Genomic DNA, 26,295 nt, shown 5'->3' on the forward strand with positions numbered 1-26,295 from the left:
CGATGGCTTAAGAAACCATTTCATTGCTTTCCTCTTTCCACCTTGTTACACGGTGCCTCCAAAGAGGTTGAAAACACAGAGGTAATAGGAATTGCAAACGGGGCATTAAGAGAGGCCGAACAAAGCCGGGGGCACAGGGACGGGGGCAGCTCCAGCAGCCACTCCAACACCCCCACGCTCAGAGGCGCATTAGGTATTTAAGCCTGTTCTGTGACTGATGGCCTGCAAGGACTTTTGGGACATCGCACCTATTGCAAAAAGGTAAAAACAGCAGAGAAAAGAGAGGACCAGTGTTACAAAGTCACACTTTCTCCTGGCACCTGCATTTTGGGCCGGCACCCTCCAAGCTCGCCCAAAGTGGGGCTGGTGGCCCTGCACCCGGAGGGTCAGTGACCGAAGGTGGCACAGGCCCTGCGGGGAGGCCACCTTCCCCCCTCCCTCGCCTCGCCACGCATCTCCCACGCTACCAGCCATTGCTCTGCCAGTCGCTGCGTTATCGCAGTCCCTCGCTGCACAGCAGCTGATCTTGTTTCAGGACCAGAGAAACGATGATCTGTGCTCCGGGAGGGCCGAGTTCCCAGAAAAGAAAGTACACAGTTTAAAAAAAGAAAAAAAAAAAAAGATTGTTTTCAGCTCCCCAGCCCAATTCACCTTGCAGACAAGCAGCTGCGCTCGCACACGCTGCGGAGAGCCCTGGGGCGGGAGCGGGCCAGCGCCTCCCGCAAGCTGCAGCGGCCCCCGCCGCCGCAAAGCCCTCCCCAGCGAGGGAAGGCCGCCGCTTTTCCAAAGCCGTTAACATCTCCCGAGGGAACCCGGCTGAGGGGAGAGCAGCGGAGGTAGGGGCTCAGCTCCGCACGCTGTGCCGGGACGGGGGCACGGCCCCAAGCCGCGCTGCGCACGCTGCCGAGGGACGGGCTGCAGCCGAGGGGCAGCTCCGGCGGCAGGATGGTGGCACCGGCCGTTTGGGATACATTATAACACTGGCATTTCATCAGTGCAATCTCGCATATTTAGTGCTTCGCACTTACCACGGGATTTTATTTCGGCTTATGGGAAGAGCTCGTTTTAATACGCACGCATCTGTTAGTAATTATTTCTGCTATAGTAGCATTCGGGCCCAACTGGCATCAGCACTATTAGCATACGAACACAGCTCATTTCCCCAAGAGTTTAACGAGATAGTACTTACAACTGTAACGTTTAAGAGTCTAGGCAAGAATTTAATTTTTCTAACTTATAAAAGCAGTTAACCATTTTTAAATGACATCCAAATCTCACTGTAATTCTGTATTTGCAGATAATGAATTTTGACAGATGATATCTCTTCAGAGACGTATTTACACTTACTTACTGCACAGAATATTATTTAGTGCTTTGCATTTACAAAAAACCCACAGCCTCTCAAACACAAGTTACCTTTTGCAGCCAGACACCTCTAAAAATAACATCATCTTAAAGTGTTGAGAGATATTAAAATACAAAGTCATTAACATATAATAAGACTGGAATGAGAGCTTTGCATGCTCTGAAGTTCTCAGGGTTTGGCTTGAGGTCAAGAAAAATATATTGGATTAGTATGAGCGCAAAATTAGGATAGTGTGCAGTTTAATTAGTATTACAAGATACTACACGTGTATGGGAGAGCAGAGTAGATTTATAGTATTACATAGTAAGAAAATATCATGAAAAGGTTAAAATAATATCAGTTTGATAAAGCACTACGTACTCTGAGGTTACGAGGACCATAACTTTAGAACACCACTGATATTCGTAAAAATGTAATTTTAAGTATTTTCCAGTTAATTCATCTAAAAGTTCTGGGGAAAAAAGGAAACTTTGGTCACATGTTGGTCAAATTTATTTCAGAGATAACAATGTTCCCTATTGACTAATTCTAACAAAAGCTGATAAAAGCTTCCAAGTTCTTGTATAAAAATGCAGTATTTATTCTTATTCACAGAATGGGTAGAAAAAAAATATATATACACGCAAGACTAGTATTGGAATGCAAGATGGATGTAGAGTTAACGGCAGCAAACTATGGCTATACCACCCACAGGAGTTCAAAATTTTACTACAGAAGTTGCCTTCTCAACCTAGCAGCTCTCAGCCCAGGGGAAACCAAGCAGCCCTTGAAGAGCATTCCCAGCACGTTCTGCTCCACGGAAAGCCGGCACCGCATCTCCATCCACCATGCTGCCTCACGTTCACGCTGCCCAGACTCCTTGGGACATAAAGCAGTAACACAACTGCATTCTGTTTGGCCGCAAGCCTTCTCTGGTTGTTTGCTTATTTTTTTTCAATTATTTCAACATCATCTGCATTTCTGTATTGGTATTAGCTTACAAGGATTAATGAAGGAAAATATGACCATCTGTTAAATACAAAATTATCACTTCTGCACCACAGAGTCCCTCAGCAGCAGATTCTTGGTGCCAGGAGAGTAGACATCTTTTATCTGTTCGATATTCTCGCCAGCATACCAGAGAGCTAGAAAGTCTGCTTTACCGACAGTTTCTTCCTTTCAAAACAAGAAGTCCTAAGCTCAAGCCCTCTACGGCTACCCAGTTTGGGGGTGATCATCTCCAACAGCTCAGTTTTCAGCCAATAAAATGAAACACTCAGCTTCACGTACAAGAGTCAGGAGGCAACCAGCACAACGTGAGAAACCGTGTCTATGCAACCTGCTTTGTACAGCACTACAAGGATGGAAACTAAAGATAACAAAAAGCACCAAATGGCAGAGATCTCTGTAAATAAGCAACCCAGGAAAAGCACCAAAAGCTGAGTACTCACAGCAGCACACATCTCCGCTCAGCCTAGTCTAATGTATTCGCGTGTGTGGCCAGGGAGATTTCCATACTGTCAAACTAGAACATTCCTACAAAGGAAACGTTCCTACTCAAGCTAGGAAATTTAAAGCTACAATATACCACGGCACAGACATACTTCAGACTCACAAGCCCATTCTCAGGCAGAGTAGCATAAGTATGTTTTCTATTTGACATCAGACAATCGCCCTACGACCCTCTCTTGCAGGCACGTACCCCCCAAACCTCACACAACCTCAGGAATGTAATTCTCACTGTTGAGGGAAAGGCACAATTAAAATGTGAATGAAGGTTACCAAGACGTTAAGTGTGATTAGTTTGACAGTGCACTGTGGTCTCTCTTTACGGCCATGTAAGAGCTTCCTTCAGCTACAATTAAGGTTGCCAAGTGTAATTCAAGGGAAAACATGCCATTAAACACATCCTTAAACATTATCATTCTTCTGCTTAATGGCCTGCCCGCATGAACCAAATGTTTACATAACCTCAAATTAAAAGTAATGAAACTTTGAAGCGTGAGCTCTGAATAGGTACTTAAACGTTTATAGCCCCTTGAACTGCACTTAACGTCTCTTGGACTGCACAGTTTAAGATTTCCTACTTTTGAAAGTTATGCAGTTACATTTTGAATATTATCCTTGGAAGTCACGTTAACCATTTCAGAGGGAAATGACAGATGCCACACATCCTGCGGACCATCTGTTACCTGAATCTGAGGTCAGCGGGAGGGTAGAGCATAAAAGACTGGTTTCAAAAGAAACTAATATTTAAGTGCTTTTGACAAGATCTCTGCTGAAAGCTTTCAGCACTCTGTCATGTTTTAACTCTTCGTTTCTCCACCCTGCACCAGTATATCATCCCTACTCAGTGTGGGAACTTCAGGGTCAGAAGCACTTCACAACTTCTCGCCACAATTCTTGCAGCCTTTTGGCACTGGTATTAGCACAGTCCATCCCAAATATACACGTCTACGAAACTAAAGTTTGAACTACGAGTTAAATACTCATAAAAGTATGAGTTTGAAGCACACTGAAGGAGGTAGAAATCTCTGAAGTAGCCTTCAAGTCTTTAAGGCCATCTGATGGCTTGTTGTGTACATTGTGCCTGGATTCTATCTTGTATTCTGGAGCTGGAATCAAGATGAAAGAGCAAGAAATGGTATTTCACAGAAGTAAGGGTGGAAAAGGATACGGTATTTTCACTACTTCAGAAGTGAAATGCAGCAGTTAACTTTTCTACATAATTCTCCACTCATACACACAAACTGCCATTCTAGATCTAACCAAGAGGCCGTTTGTCCAAGTGTCCTGCTTCCAACTGTGTCAGAACTAGCTGCTTTCCAGGATGGGCCAAGAAACCCCATGGAAGACACGTACAGAACTATTGTTTTTGTTTATATACACCTCATTTATTTGTGACCACCTCAGAAACTTGAAAGGAGAGGTTTGAAATCTTATCCAAACATATTAACGAGTTAGATCAATGCAAATAACCAACACCCCACAGCACAGACCTTCTGTATAAAAGTTCCCTCTTCTCAATGTACTTGTACATCCTACATGTTGTACAACCAGTAAGGAAAATCAAAAGTGATTACATTTTACTGATATGTTGTGTACCCTACAGTTTAATTTTAATTTACCGGAAAAAGCACACACTGATCATTCATACTGTTCTAGTACTCTAGACTATAGACTAAATGTAAAACATAGTTCAACTACAGGGAGCTTCTTCAATGAGAACAGTCCAAACAGAGAGGGGCACGCACAAAACAGCTGAAAAAGAGTGGCACAACTCCATAAAGAGGAAACCTAAAAACGTTAGTATGAATACTGAGTAAGAACAGCTCTCCACCGAACCTGATGAACATACTTTCTGGAAGAAGTGTCTAGACTAACATTAGCCTTCTGTCCTGTATAGCCAATAGCTCTTTCCCATCATAAGTTACAGAAAGGCCAACATACAGCAACCCTTCTCTAGCAGAAATTGCCCAACCGATTTATCAAAAATTAAGTTGACATCATATCCTTACCAAAAAGATAGAAAGACTATATATCATTCCCTAAGTCTTTTCCTTCCTCTCACAAATAAAGCCAGTTATTCATTTTTACTAAATAATACAGAAAACAGTTTTCCATGTGGATAAAATGAACCCTCTCTTGGCTTACAGCAAGCAGTAACAAACAGCGCCGGAAAGCATCGATTTGCAGAATTACACTTTCTGCAGCCACTGCGTTCTAACGTTAGCAAACCAAGGTTTGTAAATAGACGTGATGATACAGCTGCAAAAGAGAAAAGAAACAAACAAACAATTTGGGGGTTTATCTGCCTTTCTTCAGTGGAATCGCAAACACTGGTGTGTGCTTGTATGGGGAGGGTGATCATTATGTCAGTCATGCTGATGTAAATCCCACCTGAGAGCAGGTACATCCCTCATCAAAGAAATGATAGAGCTAGTGATCTACCAAAAGGATATCTTTCAAGGTGATGAAAGTAAATACTGGTAACTGAATTGCTGCTCAGCACATTTTTCATATGACTTGCAGCAGCCCCTGGCTATGACAGAATAAAAAGCCTCATTTAGCAGCCACAAGTGCCTTAAGAATTGGCTTGATGTGATATATCTGATGAATATTTGATTTTATTCCAAGAAGCAGACTCGAGAGATTTTTTTTTAAAGCTTGTCTTAGGACACTTACAAGGGCACTAGTTTCACCCTGTGTTTGCTATAAACAAGTTTTCTGAGAAACATGGCATGACACATGCTTATTCAAAGGCTATTTACAGAAAACATACAGCAGCTATCAATTAAGACAGAACTCAGTGTTTAGCTAACCTCCAGAGCAATCCTGATGCCTAATTCTCTCCATGCTGTTACTTCTCCACCAGCACCCTGGCTGCTTCAAACGTGCCCAAGGCACTCTGCCTAGTCCAGGCCTTGCACCACGAGAGGCATCACCAAGAACCGGCCCCACGATTGAGAAGTTCCAAGAGGCAGGTACCTTGTCACAGCATCACAGCCTGTATTTAAAACAGCTTATGTTATTCCAGAGTTTAACTTCAGTGATGCTATTCCATATGCCCCAGGGCACCTTTTTCAGGCATACCCGTTTCTGCTCCGTAACGGAGCGGCTCGGGATCTGCACAGCAACGCTGCAGCCGGCCCCGGAGGTGAGACTTAATGCAGACTAGTGACTGTGCCGGTCAGAAAACACCCAGAAACAGAATTCAGCGTATTCCTTGAAAAATGCAGCTTTGCTAGTGCAACACAAGGCTCAAATATTACAATAGTCACTTTTTGACAACAAAACATGATCTAGTTTAAACATAAAACATTTTAGTAAGTTGTGCATAGTATCCTGCTGCCTATTCTCTGAAAACAGACCCAGTAACAAAGCACCTGCCAAACTAATGAACACATTGACAGAATCACTTTTGTATTCCACAAGCACATAAAATATAAATAATCTCTTCAAATAAATAACTTCAGTCAAGATGGATCGTACCACTGCGGTACCACGGCCATCACTCAACAAATCCTGCTACTGGATCTCAGAGTCGCGGCAGTTTAAGAGTCAAGGAATTAAAGCAGCATTAACAAGCTTCTAATCTAGAAGCCAAATTGATGATGCAACACCAGGCAGCTTCTGGGACAAAGATGTGAACTACAATGCCTCAACCTCTGCCATGAAAAATTGCCCTTGTATCTTAAATTAGTTACATATTTGAATACCCTGTAAGATAGGAAAGCAGAATGTTATCAAGCTGCCAAATCTCACTCCTGTCATGAGGTCATTTCTGGCTCTCGGCCAAACATGATTTCTGCCAAAATATCTACACTGACCATCACTCCCAGTTCTTCCCTCTCCCCTCCCTCAGGTCAAAAAGGAGAAAAAAAGGGGGGGAATATTCTTAGTTTTTAAATCAACTTCTACATTTACTTCAATACATGCAGCAAGTATTCTGCTGCTTTGCTGAAGACATCTATCATACTTTAAAAAGTCAAAGGCATTTTTGTGGGTTCACAGCACATAGTTTGTCAGGATGTTAAATCACTTCACAGTGTTTCTTAACTATCAGACCAGTCACCGAAAGTTACATTCGAGAGCTATGTCATTGATCAGAATCTCTTCTGTAACTCTTTAAACAACTATTGTAGTAATTCCTGCTTAATTTATGTAAAATTACGCCTTGGCATATAGTTACATAGCGCAGCGCCTCACACTTAACAGCAGCACAGTTTGGATGCTATGGTTTGGAAAGCAGCTACAAATCATGTATATTATTAAGTTTTTATTATTCAACACTGTTGATATCAACTTTTTAAGTAAGGCTGTTTGCCAATACTTTGTTTCATTGTTTTAATCACAAAATAGATGTATTAACAGGACACTCGGACGTAAAAGTGTGTGTGTGTTTTAAGTTGTATGTAGACTCAAGCAAGTGGGAAGGCAGAAAAGTCAGTGAGAAATAGGGGAAAAATTAGTAGAAACAATATTAATTACATGTTGTCAAAGCACTAAGCTCCAAATACGCTGTTTTCAATCCCAGCGGTTAGGCTGCAAACTGTATGCTGCCAAATTAGTCTTAGAGTTTTGCATGTTCTTACTACTAGGCAACTTTCTCTTACAAGCAACTTCTTCAATATGTCCTAAAGAATTATTCATCTTATGCCTGACAGATCAGCTGTAAAATAAATAAATAAAATTACCTTATCTGGAGTATGTCAGCTGTGGAGAGCAACATTTGGATTTTAGATAATTTGTCTCTGAATACGAACTAACACCACAATTTATGAATGCCTGAACTATTCATTCTGGTATTTCATTAGACATGTGCTCAAAGAAGAGCTTTATAAGACTAAACAGATTCAGTATGACAACATGAGAGGAACTTCAGCCGTATACTATTACCAGACAATCTAAGAATTCAATCGTGACATCGAGCAATTCAAGTTCACTCTGCACTGAGGCTGCTTAAGTACCGAAGGGGAGAAGAAAGGCGCAGCTAGCAGAGGTCCTTTTCAGTTCAACTGCTTTTTAGATTTTATTATTTGAAGCTACAGAATCCAAACATCCACTTGAAATAGTGAATCTTTCTCAGATGAGAACAGCAGAGCAGCAGAGGCCTGAACAGTGGGATAGTTGCCTACTGCCAAGTGAGAGGAAAAGGTTCCAAACTCATAGCTGTATCAAAGCTATTTTTGTTCTGTTTTCTCCCTATATTGATAACTAGGAAAGCAACAACTCCCATGGGAACCGAGGCAGGGCTTTGTGTTTGTCACACAGTGCTTCCTTCACACTAATTCCCTCCCCCTGAAATTCAGTTTCTTATCTGGATGGGAGGATCGAAGCTGGAGCTCCTGATCTGCAGGGACTGCCGCTCCACCTCCCCGCGTAACCACACACAACTGATAGGGCAGAAAACTCCTTTCTCCATCTTATCCGGACCCTGGTCCCAGGGAGGGTCTCATGCCTGGGAAAAGTGAGCTAAGTTTGCCGAAGAGAGGCCTCAGCTCCATCCCTGCTTTCCCAGGGGCTCTGGAGACAAAAGAGCGCCTGGGAGGCCGCTGCTCCCAGCAACTCGCTCCACCAGCGGGAGAAAAGGAGGTAGAAATCAACCTGCTCGACACACGTCTGACTTGAAAGCTCACTGGGGTCAAGCAGCTACTAGCACAGCAATTAAGTTCTCCAGCTCCATTACTGCAAAGGCAAACACATTTTGGCTGAAGGACAGGAAAAAATATTCAAATAATCAAAAACACCCCAACGGGATAGAGGAAAGAGCAAGATGCACAAGGAACAGGATTTCCTCCACCAAACATTCCAGGATAATGAGAGGAGAGGTAGACAAGAGAAATGACTTTAAAACTCAGTTTAAAACTAAAGCTGTACTTCGTGTGCCAGCTCAGTGGAAATATTTTCCATTGATTCTGTGCAATGATTTATATGCACACTAGTGTCTAATTGACACCAGTGTTACAGGAGTTAACAGGTTAGGAACACCGCTTTGAAGAGTTTCGCTCTACCAGACACAAACAAAGCACTTTCCCCAGGCAGCGCAGCTCTCAGAAGACAGAGCTGACACCAGGATACTGTCGTAAAAGAACGAGCAGAAAAAACAGCGGCAGACCCCCAAAAGCAGCAGCAGACTGAGCAGCAGGTGTAGCATATGGGAGTTCCAACTTTCCTTTTAGAAGACTGATCAGACCCTTCGAGTAAAGGCTCACTCTTTACACTGCTGCATAATTAGTGGCATTAGACGAGGAAAATCGAGTTCTCTCCAAATTTAAATCCCTTAAGTGGTGGGTGTATTTTAGGCTTTTTTTTTTCTTTTAAATAGAGACAAGCGAGACAAAAACCCCAAAGCTTTAGGGAGGCTACACGGCTGGGAAAGACACGAAGTCAGTGCCCCAGGCAAAGCGCACAAGTTGGCACCGCGAAGGGGGAACCCGCGGAGCCGCCGACCCGCCCCGAGCGGCCCCGGGCGCTGCATCGGCTCCCGGCGACCCGCGGCGGCGGCGGCGCCCGCGACAAGTGCAGCCACCGCCGCCGTCGGGCCCGGGAGGCCCCTCACCTGCCCCAGCCCCGGCCCCGGCCCCCGCCCCGGCACCCACCTGCTGGCGCCGCTCCGCGCCCTCGGCCGGCCGCTGCGGGCGCCCTGCGGCCGGGGCGCCCGGGGCTGCTGCCGCCGTGCCGTCGCGCCGCGGCGGGGCGGCGGGCTGCGGGCCGCGGTCGCGGCGCAGCTCGGAGCGCAGCTCCAGGTAGCAGCCGAGCGTGAGGACGTGCAGCGCCAGCGACAGCGCGAAGAAGCCGAGGAAGAGGCGCCAGCTGCCGCCGCCGCCGCCGCCGCAGGAGCAGCCGCCGCCGGCGCGGGGAGCCGCGGCCGCCTCCGCCCTGCGCTCCGCACCCATGGCCGGCGGTACGGAGCGGCGAGGCGCCGAGCCGCTACTGCTCCATGCTCGGCCGAGGCGCGCCGTGCCGTGCCGTGCCGCCGCGGGGCTGCGCGGCCGGGGCCGCCCCAGCGCCCCGCCAGCGGGAGGGGCCGCGCCGCCGGGGCGGGGCCGGGGCTCCGCGGCCGGGGCGGGGCCGGGACCGGGGCTCCGCCGCTCCCCCGGCCGAGCAGGCCCGGCCTCCCGGGGCTCCGCCGCGCCGCGAAGCGCGGCCGCGGCTTTAACTTCCCCCCCCGTGCCGCGCAAAGCGAAGGCAGAGCTGCGAGGGGAAGAGGCATGTCAGCGGCTGTAGCTGTTCCCGGGGCGATCTGTATTTCTGCAGTCACATCACTCGCTGCGGGGTGAAGCTGCAGAGCTTCTTGACACAAGATGTTGTAAACGCTAAGAGTTCACAGAGGTTGAGAGGGGTACGAGGCGCCCTACAACCATGGAGGTTTAGCAAACACAAAGACCTGGCCTCTGGCTCAGGAAATGCCCTGCTGTAGCTCTCGACAAGAGAAGCACGCTCGTGTACCTCCTCCTGCTCACAGACATCCTCTTTCAGCTGGCAGCAGGGACCGAATCAGATGTACCTTTGGTCTGACCCAGTACAGCTTGGTCTCTAAGCTTCTTCCTCCCTTTCTTTAAGCAAATAAAGCAAGTGTCAAGGAGTTGCAGACCAAAGCCAAAAGTAATCAACGGGCTGGACCGCTGAAAGCTCACAATAGGTTATATGACACTAACATTGGAAGCAAACTAGACAAGGATCCAAACCAAAAGCTTGCGTAGCGCTAAGGGAAGTCCAATACAGCCCTCTTGGAATTGTAAACACCTGAGAGTCTGCGCTTACTCCAGGAAAATATTCTCTGAAAATTCATTTCACTGCCAGACAGTTGCATGTGTGAAGGATCCTCTCTAACGAGAAATCACAGGAGGATTTTGGATTTTAGCTAGCTGCTCACAAAAGCCCAGACCTCAGCAGCCACACTTTAATTATATAGGCATGACCGGGGAAGGGAACGCAGCTGAACACGGAGCACCCAGCAGGTTTCTGGAATGTTTTGGTGCTTTGATAGTTGCCTTCTCCAGCTCCTTTTAGGTTTTCATTCTGACTACTAGAAACAAATTGAAGGTGGAAGGCAGCTTGGAAAAAAGTAAATCGGGAAGAATTGTGGCTTTTGAGAAGGACAACTGTAAACTTCAAGAAAGCAGACTTCAATAAATTGTGAGTTTTGGTAGGTTATATATCTTAGAAAAGAAGCAGGGGGGGGAGACATTCAGGGAGTTGCCAGTTCCTTATTGGAATTAGAGTAATGGCACATCTGCAGACCATCCCAATGTAGAAGCAAGATAGAAAGAATAGCATGAGATCAGCTTGGTCATCTCAAACACAGTAAAGAACACGCACAGAAAGTATAAATCAGACCAGTTACTGAGTATGAAAGAATAGCATGAGCATGTAAGGACAAAGCTGGAAAGACCAAGGCACTGAGGGACACACAGCTAGCGAGTGGTATAAAAAGATAACAAGAAAACATCAACAAGTATGTCAGTAAATAAGGAAAGAAAGGCAAATGAAGAGTGGTTCTGCTCAGCAAGGAGGAACGCACGCAGCTGCAGTGGCAGCGAATAAAAGGTTTGGGACTATTTTCTTCTTAATTTCATTTTCCGCTAAAAGTCACATTTCAGTGAGATCACTGCCAACACCAGCAACAGATAAAAATGGAGAATGGACAGACTGTATAAATAGGAGCATTACAACTTTTGCAAATAGCTGGGCCTAATCAAGTTTATTTTATCCAGATCATGAGGGATTATCTTTGAGAATTCATGGAAACAGGGTGAGCCTAGAGGACGGGAAGCAGATAACAAAATGCCTATCCTTCACATGGTAGAAAGCTGGGAACTAGAGGCCAGACAGCTTGACTAAATACCCACAAAATACTGAAAATAATCAAGTTGTTTATTAGCATCTAGACAACAGCATGGAAACAAGGACAGCTAACCTGTATTTGTCAAGTGTGAACTTGCCAAGACAATCTGATTTCCTGCGTGCCCAGGTAATAGGCCTTCACTTTGTATTGTGTTCAACGATGCTTTCACATTCCCAACGCAGATCAGCTCCCTCATCTTGGTTCATCATATGGCCCTCCAACCCTTTGCTCTAGCAACAGCAAATGGGAGGAGGAAGGCAGGAACAAGCAGCTGAACAGGTGAGACTACTTAAACGAGCATTTACACTTTAGGGAGCAGTTTATTAATAGTTACCAATCCAGGAAATAATGTATCAAAAGGAGCTCTGCAAAAGTCTCTTCTGATCCTACTATCAATCAATGTTTTTAGTAGACAATGAAATAGCAAGATTAAAAGTTTGTATATGATACATATGATACCAACATGACACAGGCTTCAAGCAAGCTGGAATGCAGAATCAGAATTAGAAATGATCTTAAAAAATTGGAGAGATGGCCTGAAGAAAACAGGATGCAAATGAAAGCAAATGCAGAATTCTTAATACAAGTACAAATGATCGGCTGAATTTGTACAGGGTGAGGAGTGAGTGGCTAGGTAGCACTACTGTTGAAAACTTTCAGTTGGTGTCAGTGGATCAGGTGCTGAACCTGAATCAACAGTGAGATACTGCTGGAAAAAAAAAAAGAGAGCACTACACTGGGATTATCCTACACAGGACACGTGAAGCAATCCTTGCTCTGTGTGATGCTGCTAAAGCCTCAGCAGCAATACTGCGTGCAGTTTGGGGCACCACGCTTCCAAAGTCACCCCAGGGAGCAAAGATGATCACAGGTTTAGAAAACATGACTTAGACAAACGGAGACCTGGAACCATTCATCTGTCTGGAAGATACCACTGAAACATAATAATAATCATCAGATACATGAAAAGGGTAGCTGCAATGAGAAGTATCGCCTAGCAAGCCCCACTAGGTGATCGATGCCAGCGATGCCCCTGATCTCTCCTGTGACTTTAAAGCTGTGGCTCTTTGTCCTTTACCAGATGTTTCAGGAAGGTGTTGTGTGCCCTGTAATGCGCAGGGACATGTTGTGTGAACCCAGACTCACCTTCTGCTGAGTGCTTGTCAGCAGCTGTTGGGGCTGGACTCGATGAGCTGAACGGTCCCTTCCAGGTCTGCGTTCCCGTGTCTGATCCTGTGGGGAGAGTAAGTTTTACATTAGGAAGGCTTTCTACTGAAAAGGACAGCCAAGTACTGGAATGCACTGCCTGGAAATTTGTGGGGCCTCCATCACTGAGTATTTCATAGACATCTACAAAGAATACTGTAGTTGCTGTTTATCCTGCCTTTGGGCAGGAGGATGGACCAGACCTCTGGATGGACGGACCTCTTTGTAGTCCTTTCTAGCCCTGTTTTTCTACAATAGATTTTTTTTTCCCCCTACAAGTTCTGTGTTATAGTCATGGAATTATATGGGAATCTCTGTTTTCATTTAAGAAAGAAATATTTCCCTAATATTTGTGAAGAAAAAAATGGAAGCATTAACCCGTACTAATTCTAACAAGCAAAATACAAATAAAAGTGAATAAACACTCTTTATATAAAATCCTATAATTATTTTAGGACAGACTTTAATTATTTGAATGCTTAGAGTTGTTCCTATTTTTCAAGATCAAGATCCAAATTATTTAAAGGCAATCATACACTGGCCCACTTAAACTTGCAATAGCCTACTTCTATTTTCAAGAATCATTTATGTTACTTTAAAGATGAAGTTTAGAGGTCAAATAAGTTCAGAAATCCCTGAAATACTTCAAACTCTATATATTCTTTGCGCCTTGGACAAAGGTCTGTATTGCCAAGGTCTCAATCCCAAGCTGTGTAAGTGAGTCAAATCAGCTATTATTATTTTGAACTGTTCATAAGAAGTGAGTTCACCACTTCTACTGGGATTTCATTAAGGACTATTTGCAAAATAATCAAAATAAAGTACTTATGACTCCTATGGCAGATGATTGTGCAGCATCCCACCATTTAAAAAGAAATCCCATCTGATGATATAATTAGTGTGTGTCATTCCAGACCTGAGAGAGGTCCTCACATGTTTACCATGTGGCAGTGGCCCAGCCTCACAAACTGAGACATTATACTGTTTCTCTAGTGTTTCATTTTAATTTCTCTTGTGCTAAGTGTTGCTGCAAGCTTTAGGCTTAGGTGAGAGCATATGTTGGAGAGCCTTCCCTTGCTGCTGCAGATGTTTTCTTTCTGAACCATGAATCCTCTTTCTCTGAAGTAAAAAGTAAAGTTTCATCACTTTTTACTAGATCATCCCTGATACGGTTTGTGACATGAATGAAGAACCTCAAAGGTTTAAGTGATCTTCTCTAGCCTAGTCTAATCACACCAAGAAATTTCAGCCCAGGAGAGGCAGAAGAAAGAGGACAGAAAAGCCTTCCATTCAAAAATGGGGTTAGTCTGATACAGACATTCTTAACGCTTGGATTGGTTGATCAATGACAGGGTCCATGATGAAAAATAAACAACAGTTCTTGTTAATCAGAAAATAGTATTATTTGTTTCACGAGGAGGGGCTCCCCCCACCCAAATTCTGCCTCCTTATATCTGCTGGAGTTTATTTGGCCCAGCTGCCCCTGCTTTTCTTCCTTGAACAATGGAGAGAAATCTAGGAAAAAAGGAAACATTCCAAAAATAATGGCATTGTTCCTTCCAGTTCATGCTGTGTGACAGAAAGTCCTCTGGAGGATGGGTAAAGGCTGAAGAGAATAAGAAAGCACAGAGACAATGTCTCTAATTCCAGCTGACCTTTTCTCTTTTGATTCCTGCACTTGCTATTATGTCCGGGCTCACAGTTTAACGGAGCCTTCCGGTCCAAGCAGCATTTACCTGAAAGGTGGGAAGGAGAACCTGCTATAGCAGTTTTGTCAGTTTAGAAGATCTCCCTTTCTTTTGGGATGGGTAAAACTCTCTCAACATAACACAGGAAACATTAGTGGCAGATCTCATGCAAGCTGCCATGAATATTTAACAGATTAGTGAATCTCTTAGAAGGATGTTGTAAAATAAGATTTTAGCCCATTTCCCATTTACATTTTGGCAACAGCTGTAATATTTACAGCAGCAATAGAGTAGATTTTAACATGTGTGACCTAAAAGCTTTGGAATTCATGACTTTCCTTTGAGGAAAGCTCCACTAAATTGCAGTAAAGCCATTTCTTTTACTCTCAGTGATGTTAGCAACAAAATTAATGCAATAAAGTCTCCTGAAACCTGAAGTCATAGCATACTGAGAATGTGTCCTCAGTCCTTATGTTTGTAAGCGCTTAGGACAAAGGATCCTGGGTTTTATAAAGCCTCCATATATTACCGCAATTATAATTATTTTTCTTCAGAGAAAGCTATTATAAAACATCTGGTTTATTTAATATTGTATTTTCAATAGCTATGAGTTCTGCCTATACAGTAAAAGTAGTTATCTGTATCAGGCTGCTTTCATGGGTGCATGAATTAAATATTATATTCACATTTTAAGAGCAGCATGCACTAAGTAACTGCATTCACACACATGCCTTCTTTCCTAGCCATTCTTCTAAGACTTTCCATCTCTCGGGTCATCAACATCTATCTTTGATCCCTTGTCCGTCCCTTTCATCTCACTTGGTGAATTCTTACAACTGTCGTTTAAAATGACACCTACAGAACTTCTCATTCCTTTCCTCAGACTCTCGTGCACAAGGATCATCTCACTTTCCCCGCATTTGACTGGGGGTCAATGTAACAGAGCTTGTCCTCTGCATCTCACCCACAAAGCTTTCAACACGTGAGATTTCCAAGACGGATTATGATCAGAAAACACTCAGTATTGCAGTATCAGATAAAGAGCCATTGCATTTTAAGCCAGGAAAAAAAAAAATCTTTTCTCATAAGCACTAGGCAGTGTTTAAAGAACACAGTGTGCACAGGGTCAGTCAAGGGTCTTAAACTGCAGGCTTTGATTTCTTACTCCACACAACCATGCGTTTAAAAGCAACAAAAAATGACCGTTACCTCATTAAATGTGAAAAGAAGAGACGCAGGAACTACCACCTATTTATTGACAGATTGATTCTTCTCTCTGAAAAAGGACTTGAGCACAGTTAACTTTTTAAAAATTATTATAATTGCATATCAAAGAAAAAAAAAGTGTTTACTGATTTCACGTGTGCTTTCCACTGTAATACTGACTTCTAAAAACTGGTAGCAAGTTGAAATCTAGCTTCCCTGTATAGACAAGCCTTTTTTTTGCTTTTTGTTTTAAAGGAAGATGGAGGCCTAATTGCTTAGCCAGATTTGCTATTTCATTTCACTACAAAGTATACAACAAGGAAATTTGGCCAAAGAATGCTAAGTTAAGCCTAAACACAGCTTCTTCTAGAAAGGGTAACTAGGATATTACTCTTAGTTCTGTTGTATGTTTATTTATATGTTATTTGGTGATAATGAAAAACAAATGTCAGGAATCTGTTCAGTTCTTAAACTTTTATAGAGTTATTGTCTTTATTTTTCAACCGTGCAACTGTCTCTCCGCCTCCCCCTCACTCAGCCACAGGGAACTGCAGTCAGCGACCCAGCGTCAGCTGTTCTCTTAGTCATCCTGGCCGAAGCAGCAATGTTCCACATCACGTTATACAACCACCTCGGCACTCGCTGCCGTCCAGCCCCGAACCCCTCTGCTCCCCACATCACAGGTCACCCAGACTAGTGGGCCAGGAGGATTCTTCCAAGTCCTTGTCCTTAGGTGTCCGTTTCAGGACTCACTGTTGCAAATGAAAATGGGAGAATGATCTTTGCCTCAAGAAACATACCTATTATATGAAAAACACCCTTTCACAAAGCCCAGGACAGAGCCTCACTACTCTTACCACTACCATTGCACTCCATCATCAACAGCCCACATTAAAACAGTGGGAAGGAGATGAGAAGTACACCCCTAAATTAATACTCACGCTTGACTAAAGAAAGAGCTAAGAGAAGGAGAAGGCCTCTCCTCAATGCCTCTCACTGCCTGTTGCTGCAGAAGGACAGCAGTTTTCACCCAGACCCCAGCATTTCTGGCTTATGTGTTTGCCTAATCTTTCAGCCAGAGAGCATGACTCCGGATTTGCTGGTCCTTCCTCCCTAAGTGTTCTCAGCAGCAAAGAAGCCCCTCGTGGGCTGTAGAAAGAACCTCCGTCCCCTTAGTGTGGGTAGGGGATTCTTGAAGCGCACCCTTTCCCACGCGAAACAAGCAGAACCAGATGGTTCTTATGGCACACTTGGCTCATACTGGGGCTCAAACTGTGGCCCTGCTCCATCTGCAAATGATTTTGGTCACTTGATATTTGTCTCTGTTAATGCATGGCACTAATTACCTTTTTGGAGAAGCAACCCTGACTAAATTATTAACCACAGAATTTAAATTTCTGAAGCAAGAAGCACAAGCCAAAGGCACATGCTGCAAACCCAAGGTAAGAGGGTTTCCAGGACATCTCCTGTCAGGTTTTTGGGTGACTGAAGAAAAACATACTGTGGTCACAAAACCTGGACTACAACCTGCTCTGTGTGGATAAATCTATACACAAAATACAGTACTGTGTTAAGGGAGTTAATTCTAAATGATGTAAGCTCAATTTCCATAATGCATATCAGCTCAAATACCACACTATGCTCACATGTCTTTCCTCCAATATGAGCAAGTTTGTGCAAGGCTCTTTCAAGTGCAGCTGTACAGCCCTGTATTGTCCCGTTTTGACAATCCTGTCCGTTATGTCACTGTAGGTTGACATATCTGTAGGTGTGTTACCCACTTGACTAAACCTATGTATTTTCTGCTCCTAGAAATAAAGCCACAGATTTTTTTCTTCTGTGTCTGCAGTTCCTCAAAGTTGTCCTAGAAGTCCATCAGAACAACAGCTGCTGACACGGCTCTTTACGTGCTTTCCTCCCAGAAGGCAGGAGCTCTGGGTTCCCTTGTGGGTCTCTGACAAATGCCCTATGTCCTACATGTTAAACCTATCTTACAGGGCAGTGACTTTCAGAATTGATGGCCACAGGCTCACATACAACCAATGTGCACAAAACTGCAACCAGCCACATGCTGGTGGCCACCACAGTGCCCTCTTTATAAGGGAAGCACCGTGGGCTGCAGCGTCTGTCTTTTGTTGCGCGGCGAGACTGTCGCACACTCTTTTGGTCCTTCCTATCACCGGCTCTGTTCCCTCTCTCCCAAGATCACCTCTGGACCCACCAGCACTGGGTACCTGTGATGAGTGCACATCTTGGCCTTCCTCAGACACACTGCCCTCCACCCATGCATCTTCCGCCATCTGACAGGTATGTACACTATGTACAGGGACTAACAATAAATCACAATCATATAAAAAGCCCAGGATCTCAAGGAGGCCTCTAAACTGCCCTCCTTCCTCAGGCGCCTCTTTGGTCTCTAAAGTCACAGTCATACAAACCATGTAGGCTGCCATAAGTTGGCTCTCCTAGGATAAGAATTAAGTGATATTTTATCCCAGGAAAAAACTAAGCAGTATTAAACAACAACAACAAAAAAAGAAGAATGAAAAATTACCCACACTGCAATTGCCTTTTTGCACACAGTGAGCAGTATGCCCTTGCGCCTGATCCACACATGACTTGAGTTGGTGTTATCTCCCAGCTGCATGACCTTGATGGTTAGTGCAAAGCGCAGAGGTTTTGGAGAGTCCTGGTTCAGCCCTTGCTCTCAGCCACAGTATTGCCTCATTCTTCCCCTTAAGTCTGGGGTGCAAATAAAGCTGCAGGGTTGCAGCAACGTAGTAAAGCAAAGCACACTCTCTTCCAGGTTCCAGAGTTCTTGAGGACCTATCACTTTTCTCACCCCACAAAGCTACGCCTGCAAAGGTGCTAAAGCAAATGCAAACTGTATGAACTGTTCCATTTTGACCCACTGTTTAGCGTGGGTAAGAAAGATTAATAGCTATGGGAGCCAGGGACCAAGTTTTCCTATACAGTTTTGGGCTGAAAGTTAGTAACCATCAGTAATAATGGGGAGACAGACACGCTTCTAAAGGGCAGTTTGACTATCAGGTGGTGTCTCTCCTGATTACTGAAGAAACTTATGTTTAGCCTAAACTCCAACTTTCAGGCATCTAAGGTAAGGTAGGGCAAGTCCAGGGTAAATGACTGAAACCCTGGTTCTGAAGAGGATAAATCTAAGGCATTTACATCAAAGCAAGAGCAATCATAAGGAGGACATATGGAATTGTCTTTTTCTATTCATTTCTTAGTTATTGGAACCTACTTAGCTAAGGCCTTGATCTGGCTAGGAGACCTCCGCATAAGGGCCTTAGTTTCCAGGTTACCTAGGACTTCAGTGATTTGCAACCTTAAGACTGTTAATATTATGTGACAGCAATAACCAAGGGATGGAAAACTTGAGTATTTGCTCTTAGATGCATCCCAGCAGTCACAGATTTAAGCGAGGAGAAAGATCACAAGGCTCAGACGTAATATCCTATAGCAACATAGTCTTAAACCAGCAATTTCCTTTTTGGACTTCACATCGGATCAAGCTTTGATAAAACACACCATTTGGAATACTAGCTAGAGGATTTGGAAAGAGGCAGTAGCCATTTATTATGGTATGAATGGTAATAATTATATTGCTTATAACAGAGGCATATTTCAAACAGCTAACAGATACAGTTCTAATGAGCGCTGTTTGCCTTCCTCTCTTTTATTACAGGTCCAGCAGTCATGGTTCTGTGAGCTCTGGATTTTTAGCTTTGTGGAATGCCGTGTTTCTAGACTAAACTAACCTATATACACGTGTTTCATCTCAGAACAAAAAAAAAAAGATTGAAAAATGGCAAATCATGTAATTTTTGAAATGAGTAATTCATTCCTGAATTTAAATAACATACTTTTGTATGTGAAGGCCAGTTCCTCTGGTTCAATTGGGTGAAGACATCTGCTTTATTTCAAAGAGATCTGAAGAGGTAAAACTTGACAGTTCTTTTGTGAAATCTTTGCTATCTCTTTTGTGTATCTAAATGACATGTATTGACATACAACACTGACATCTTTGTAATACTTCTAAATCTCCTAACCTTCTGTTCCAAATTCACAGTCTTCCACGACTTAAGCTATTATTATTTTTACCAGTCCCAAGGGTGTGCTAGAGTCTTTTTGGTACAAATTAGAAAGGCTTTTATGAAAAACTTACAGTTTATGCAAAAGAGGTTCTTTCTGGCTTCCTGACTCCACCATCACTAATGCCCACGTAGTAACAGTTTCTAGCGTAGACTCACCCAGAATGGGTCAACATGACATCTGGCATTTTAGCACTAATGTTAGACTTATTCACAAGTCGACTCAGAGGATCTGAGATGGTGTTAGAAACAGCAGCAATTTTCCCCAAGAGGAAAAAAAAAAAAAAGTTGACAGGCTGGTGAATACAAATGTGTCAGAGAATATTCTGACAGCAAAACTTTCCTCTGTAAGTTGGTTGCAGATCTACCTGCTGCTTTACCAAAGACTGGATGCTAACCAAGGTTTAGCAATAGCAATAGGAGAAATGGTTTTGGGAGGACAACATGCTAGTTTTGCAAGTAATGAATGCTGGGGTAGAAATGATCTTTGGGAACAGGATTCCTGGAACTGTGTAGAGAATGTGGGGGGCCAACACTCACTAGTTCTGGAGGAAAGCATAAGTCTCAGGGAAGAAGGCTGAGTGAAACAGAGGGAGACAAAGTGGGAAGAAGCTAAAATGAAGGATAAATGCACATGACTGGGAGGATGGGAAAGACTAGAAGAGTGCAATAGCTTGCTAGAGCAAGTTTTGGAAAGAGTGACAGAGCAAATGTGAAGAGCAACTAGAAAGCCCAAGAGAGGCAAAAAGGCTATAATCCCAATTATTACATATACAGGCCTGTCATTTTGTACCAAAAGACATGAAAGGGGCTGTCAGAGCAAGGGAACACAGAGTATAATTGAGGTTATGTGCTACAGACAACACAAAGACAACCCCTCCCTAATGCTGGGTTGGCACATAGTAACTTGCTTTAGATCTCCATTGCCTTGATTTTTCACATTAAGACAAGGAAATCTGATATAATTTGACATTCCTTGGCTTCATCAGATCTGAGAGAGGCTTTGTGATGTTTGCTCATACACTTAACACCTCCCTCTTTGAAGGGAAAAAGGACTCTGCACACTCTTCCACACAGGAAGCTGCCCAAAGGGCAGTGCGAGGGATCCCAGAGCACCGAAGCAATGCTGGATGGCAATAACTGAACACAGGGGGCATCCTGGCTATGCAAGGAGGCACGGCTGCATTGCTTCCGTACCACAACACCAAATTCGCCTCTAGAATCTCGTTCTGTGAACTCTCACCTTCAGCACATAGAAACTTGACTGCTCTCACCAGGAGCAACTTTTCCCAATATACGGCTGATCTCGGGACAAGAATTAGATACCTGTAGAAGACAGAAAAAGGAAACTGATCTGAGAGTCTGTGGTTGCAATTGGGCTGCAAGGGGAAGAACTCCTGGTGTCCAAGAGAAGCAAGGGGGTTGGCAGGGAGTAAAACACCTGCGGATCACCTATAAATACAGCCATATTGTTGGACAGATAATACTGTTGGACTAGAAATAGCTAATAACTAAGCACATCCCACTTTCCACATCCATTTGCTTATTAGGGCAAGAGGAGGGGGACCGTGCCAGTCCTTCTCAAACCCAGCCTAAAATACCCAGCCTAACCTAATCTGTTCTCCTCTGCCACTATTTAAAGATAAGTCGCCAGGATGCAACCAGCACATATCCTGATGACCACTACCTAATCACCTGTGCAGCATAGGGGTCTGTGCTTCTGGGGACTCCAGGAACGTGATCACCAAGTTCATCCCACTTCCAGTGCTCCACTCAGAGGCTTTTTGAATATATTTTTTTTCAAAACACTGAGACCTACAGTTTCATCACACTCAAGATGTGGTTTTATAAGCAGAGGCTGCTCAGCCCTACAAAGGCATCAGCAGTGCCAACAGCTAACAGAGGGTTTTCAGATAAACCGCTGGCTCAGGGCAGTCTCACGAGAGAACACATTCATCCGAGTCTCATGTGGTATCAGCAACACCTTCTGCTCCTGTGCCACCCCTCTCCTTGAAATATCTGTGTCCCTGAAAGTCCACAAATACAGACAGAAGAAAGGAGAGGATCCTTTCCTCCTGAATTTACTTCACATGAAGGCAGAAAACATTCCCCTTCCCAATCCTTTCCTATCAAGGGGTCTAGGTTCAATACAATTAAAGCCGAATTAATAAAGGCAGATGTTTTCAGTGGAGGAAACCTGTCAGTATGACCTAGATCTTCCTCAGTTACCAAAATGGATCTAACAGAATGCTATGGCCATTGTGTGGTGTCACAGTCATGATCTACAGCGGGCAAAGGAGAGTCCAGGAGAAACAGAGCGGGAGAGAGAAGTTACGCAATATCATATAAAACCATCTTCCACAGTCCATCCCAGCAACTTCTGCTCTGCTATGGCAAAGGGGTTGCTAGTGAAACATAAATTGTAAGCTCTTACTTAACGCAAACTTTAGACAAAAAGAGAACAAAGGAATCCTCCAGGCAAAAATTGTGGAAAATGACAATCATTAATAACTTCTTCAACTCAAACTACAAGACTTTCATCTGTTTTCTGATGAGACAACGCATTAACTTTCCAGTCACAAAACCCATATATCTACAAAAAGTATCTGTTTGATCAGACATAAATAAACCAGGAACTCAACACTAGCATCACCACATTCTCATCTGAACATTTTCAGTACATACAGATTTTGAAAGGCCTGGAAGTATCTAAGTACCTTTAAATAACATGGCCTGAAACTACATTCTTATATTGAAGGGCATGATGGACAATAAATGCACTCACCCTCTCTTCAGGATTCTTAGTCTTACTCATTCAAATGTGGGTGTCAAAAAGGCCCTCAAGCACTTATTTAGATACATGGCAACAAGTTGCCCGCTTTTTAGAAGTTCTGGGCACTTACAACACCCAGTGATGACAAAAGAGGCTTCAGGAGCTCCGCAATTGTTTGTATGCTTAATTACACAATTTGCATGATTTCTACATGCATACGCCTAAGCACTACACTTTTAACTTTTTTTTTTTTAGTAAGACGGAAAGCAAAAACCTGTGTGTAATCTATTAAACCAGATAAATAACTAATGGAAGCTCCTAATTCCCAGAACATTCCGAACAGGTGAGCTTTGAGATCTGAACCTCATCCGATTTCGGTTTCCGTAGCAGCCCATCTCTTACCTCAAAGTATTTCGAAGTCTGAAGCTCGCTTTGGGCCCGCAGCACTCCTCACTGTTTTCTGTGGGGTGCAGCGCTTTCCGTGATCTTTACAGGAGATTTTTTTCTTTTTCACACTGTCCATTTCAGTTTTCACGGAGTCATAAGAAGAATTTATAGCTGAGAAACTTCTCTTTCATCCCGCATCACCTTCCAGCTTTGAAGTCCACAGACCTAAAGCACAGAAATTTGCATCCGCTTAAGTTACATCAACTTTAAACTGCTATTAATGAAGTGGCGCGAGCGCACGCTGTACGTTCCTGCGCGGATTTCAGCTCACGCTGAGCTGAACCAGCACCGGGCAGGTTCACGCACACAGGCCGCACCCGGGCTGCCGGGGCTCCCACCCCACCCGCCTAACAAGGAGCCCCCCTTCACCCCCGAGCGGATCTCCCGGCTCGGCCTAGGCTGGGCCGGGGCCCGTCACGCCCGCTGAACGCGGCAGTTCCGGGGACCGGCCACCGCTAGGCCCAGCCGCCAGCAGGGCCGGGGAGGGCCCTCTCCTCTCCCCCCTCGCCGCGGGCACCCGCGGGGCCCTTCAGGGGCGACACCACGTCCCCGCGCGGGCTGCGCGGGCGCGGAGCCGGGCGCCGAGGCGGCGCTGCCCCCTGGCGGGCGGCGCCGGCAGCGCGGTTCGCGCGCGCCTGGCCCAACGGTCGCCGCGCGGCGGTTGGGCGGCGCGAGGCGAGGCGAGGCGAGGCGAGGCGGCGCGGCCCGCGCGGGCTCTGAGGGGAGCGGCCGCGGCGCCTCAGGCCTCGGGGCGTAAAGCCGCCCTCAGCGGCGGGTGTTACACAGCCTGCGCGCGCGAACCGCGCTGCCGCCTCGCCCGGGCTCGCCCTGGCCGGGGGAGCGGAGACGCTGGCGGGCGGCCGCAGAGCGCCCTGGCACCTGAGTGCCATGCGGGCTGCAGGGCTGTTCTTGCCAAGGCTGCGCCCGTTAGACGCTCCTGGAGACCCCCGTTCCTCTTGAAATACAAACACAAGTTTCTCACTTCAGAAAGCTGCTTTATTATTATTATTATATATATATATGTATTTTTTTTAATGCAGGCATTCTTTTAATCGCTCCTGTTCCTTATGTGCCCAGCCACTCTAGCCATGGACCAAGGCCCCTTTTGCTAGGCGCTGTGCAGTCATTAAGACTGTCCTCTGTGCTTTATCCAGTGACTAGTTCATCGTAAGTTCAGAAACGACATTGGCTACTCACCAGGCTCGGCAGCCATGTTCCTTCCTGCCCCTTTTTTCTGGCCCCGTGAATCTTGCATTCCTTCCACGCAGTGGCCAAGCCTCAGCAGGAGTTGCCCTTTTTCAGCACATCCCGGGGGCAGAGAGGTGGGGTGCCCTCGTGGTACCTCTCTTGTTGGAAAAGCGACAGCCAAGGGGAGAGGTGACTGGGGTCCACCGAACCCTGAGAGGCCTGGAGACTGCTATTCCTCAGATGCTGAGACATAGGGGACATCAAAAGGAGTCACCAAGAAGAGCAAATACCTTTTCAAACACGCACCATTAAACTACACAATTTACTGCCGCAGGAGGGTGGATGCCAGAGTAAATAGCTGAATCCAAGAACACAGCTACACAAATTCAACAGTGAAACATCAATCCAGAGCTATTACATAAAGAGATACCAGGAAATCCCTTGCATCTGGCTTAGAAAACTCATAATTGCAAGTTGCTGGAAGGATATTTCAGGAAAAATGTTGCTATATGCTTCTCCTACACTGCCCCTAAACATCTGCGGCTGTAACAAAAACAGTAGACCCTGAGCCTGGCCCAGCAGAGTCCGTGCTGTAGTGCTAACTCCTGTGGGCTCAGCAAGTGGCTAAACCTGCCTCTTCCACCATTTGGCTCAGCATTCTCCCCCCTAGGCCAGCGATGGCCAGATTTTTTTGAAGTCTGGCAGCAGGTCTATATTGAAAGGCCATTGCTAGCACCCAGCCAATGCCGAGCATGGCAGAGATGCCAGTGTTTTGTCATCGCTGTATTAGGCTACAGTTAGCAATCAATGGTGGCACAGGACCTGCTCGGGACCTGTCTTGCTGGCAATGTTCCAGAAGGAAAAAGCGATCCCAGACACATTCTCTGGGAAGCCTGATTCTCAGCACACAGACAGCATGTTTACCAGACTGAGCCCTTCACAAGGCTTAGATACCTCATTTCTAGGTCTGAGCTAAGGTACAGAGCTGCTTGGACTGGGGCAGTTCAGGACATGCCCAGGAGAAGAGCAGTAGTTGCCTAGAGTACCTTAAAGGCGAGCAAGGAGGTGCCTAGAGAGATTAGGCAATGCCTGTATTGGAGGGTGTTACCTCACAAGATTGGATTTAAGTGCCTACAGCAGGATTTATAAAGAAATTGAGACATCCAGGTGGTATTCTGGATGTAGCCTCTGGTATATGCTTTTCTGCTTGTCTGTGTGTCTGAGCATGATCCCCAGCATGCAAATAAGAAGAGAAAATCCCTGTTTCCATTAACTGATAGTCATACTTCTACACTGGAAGTTCACGTTCAGTCTTCATCCTGGAAACCATCTTGACTTTACCTTATTTTTATACTTCAGGGGCACCAGATGTGATACTCTCTATTATACTTTTTCCTCTGTAGGAACAAGCTTTTAAAGAAGGGCCTGTAAACCCAGTTTTAAAAAACCTGTGCAGCGTATAGAGTGAAATGTTCCTTCCCCTCCCTAGCATCTGATTTGTTTCAGGTATCTGATACTGTTAATCTAAAAATCACCTGAAGTTCTACACTGCATTGCAAGTCTTGTTAATGAATGCACAGATGCTTGCATTAGCAAAACTCTTACCTGGTTCAGCAACTAGAAGAAGAGATGGCCAATTCTGGATTCTGTGGGCTCCCACAAAGCCTATCTAGATCTGCTAACAGTACAGCCAAACATCTGACTAAAAGCAGTCCTCAGAAGCTGCGCCATGTCTCTAAGGAGCCCTGGGGAAGGCTCTGCAGTTTCCACTCAGTAAAAGCAGGTGGGTACCCTCAGCCCATCCTACCTGATTATGCACTGGAGTTTTCACCTGCACCCATCCAGTTTCCAGCTTTCTTCTAAAAAGCAAAACAACAGGCCTAGAACAAAACAGGACAAAGGGTTTTTAAAAAAAGGAGCCCACCATCTCTGTCTTGTGTTGTCAATGCTTCTGTGCATCATCTACACTATTCCCT

The 26,295-nt window shown here is 44.9% G+C and overlaps 1 protein-coding gene and 1 long non-coding RNA gene across 8 annotated transcripts in view; both read right to left on the reverse strand.

Annotated features, from left to right (window-relative positions):
• The window catches only part of EDA (ectodysplasin A), a 103,353-nt gene extending 93,535 nt beyond the window's left edge, over positions 1–9,818 (reverse strand). For all 4 annotated transcript variants that reach the window (XM_064518476.1, XM_064518475.1, XM_064518474.1 and 1 more), the window contains exon 1: positions 9,448–9,818. In XM_064518476.1, coding sequence (XP_064374546.1) covers positions 9,448–9,744 — 297 coding nt within the window. In that variant the 5' untranslated portion in view covers positions 9,745–9,818. The remainder of the gene's footprint in view (positions 1–9,447) is intronic.
• Positions 9,819–11,704: 1,886 nt separating this feature from the next.
• LOC112980847 (uncharacterized) lies at positions 11,705–23,693 on the reverse strand. 4 transcript variants are annotated; one of them, XR_010391129.1, is made up of 4 exons: positions 23,501–23,693; positions 23,087–23,296; positions 21,155–21,237; positions 11,705–12,929 (listed from the first exon to the last, which is right to left on the reverse strand). It is a non-coding gene; the product is annotated as an uncharacterized LOC112980847 (long non-coding RNA). The 4 variants fall into 4 exon arrangements; XR_003258529.2 differs by lacking the exon at positions 23,501–23,693 and having other exon boundaries at positions 11,705–12,405; positions 12,843–12,929; positions 23,087–23,447; XR_010391128.1 differs by lacking the exon at positions 23,501–23,693 and having other exon boundaries at positions 11,705–12,630; positions 12,843–12,929; positions 23,087–23,447.
• Between the last annotated feature and the right edge of the window lie 2,602 nt (positions 23,694–26,295).

Source organism: Dromaius novaehollandiae, chromosome 11 (genome assembly GCF_036370855.1).
Source record: "Dromaius novaehollandiae isolate bDroNov1 chromosome 11, bDroNov1.hap1, whole genome shotgun sequence".
In the NCBI taxonomy this organism is placed as follows: Eukaryota; Metazoa; Chordata; class Aves; order Casuariiformes; family Dromaiidae; genus Dromaius; species Dromaius novaehollandiae.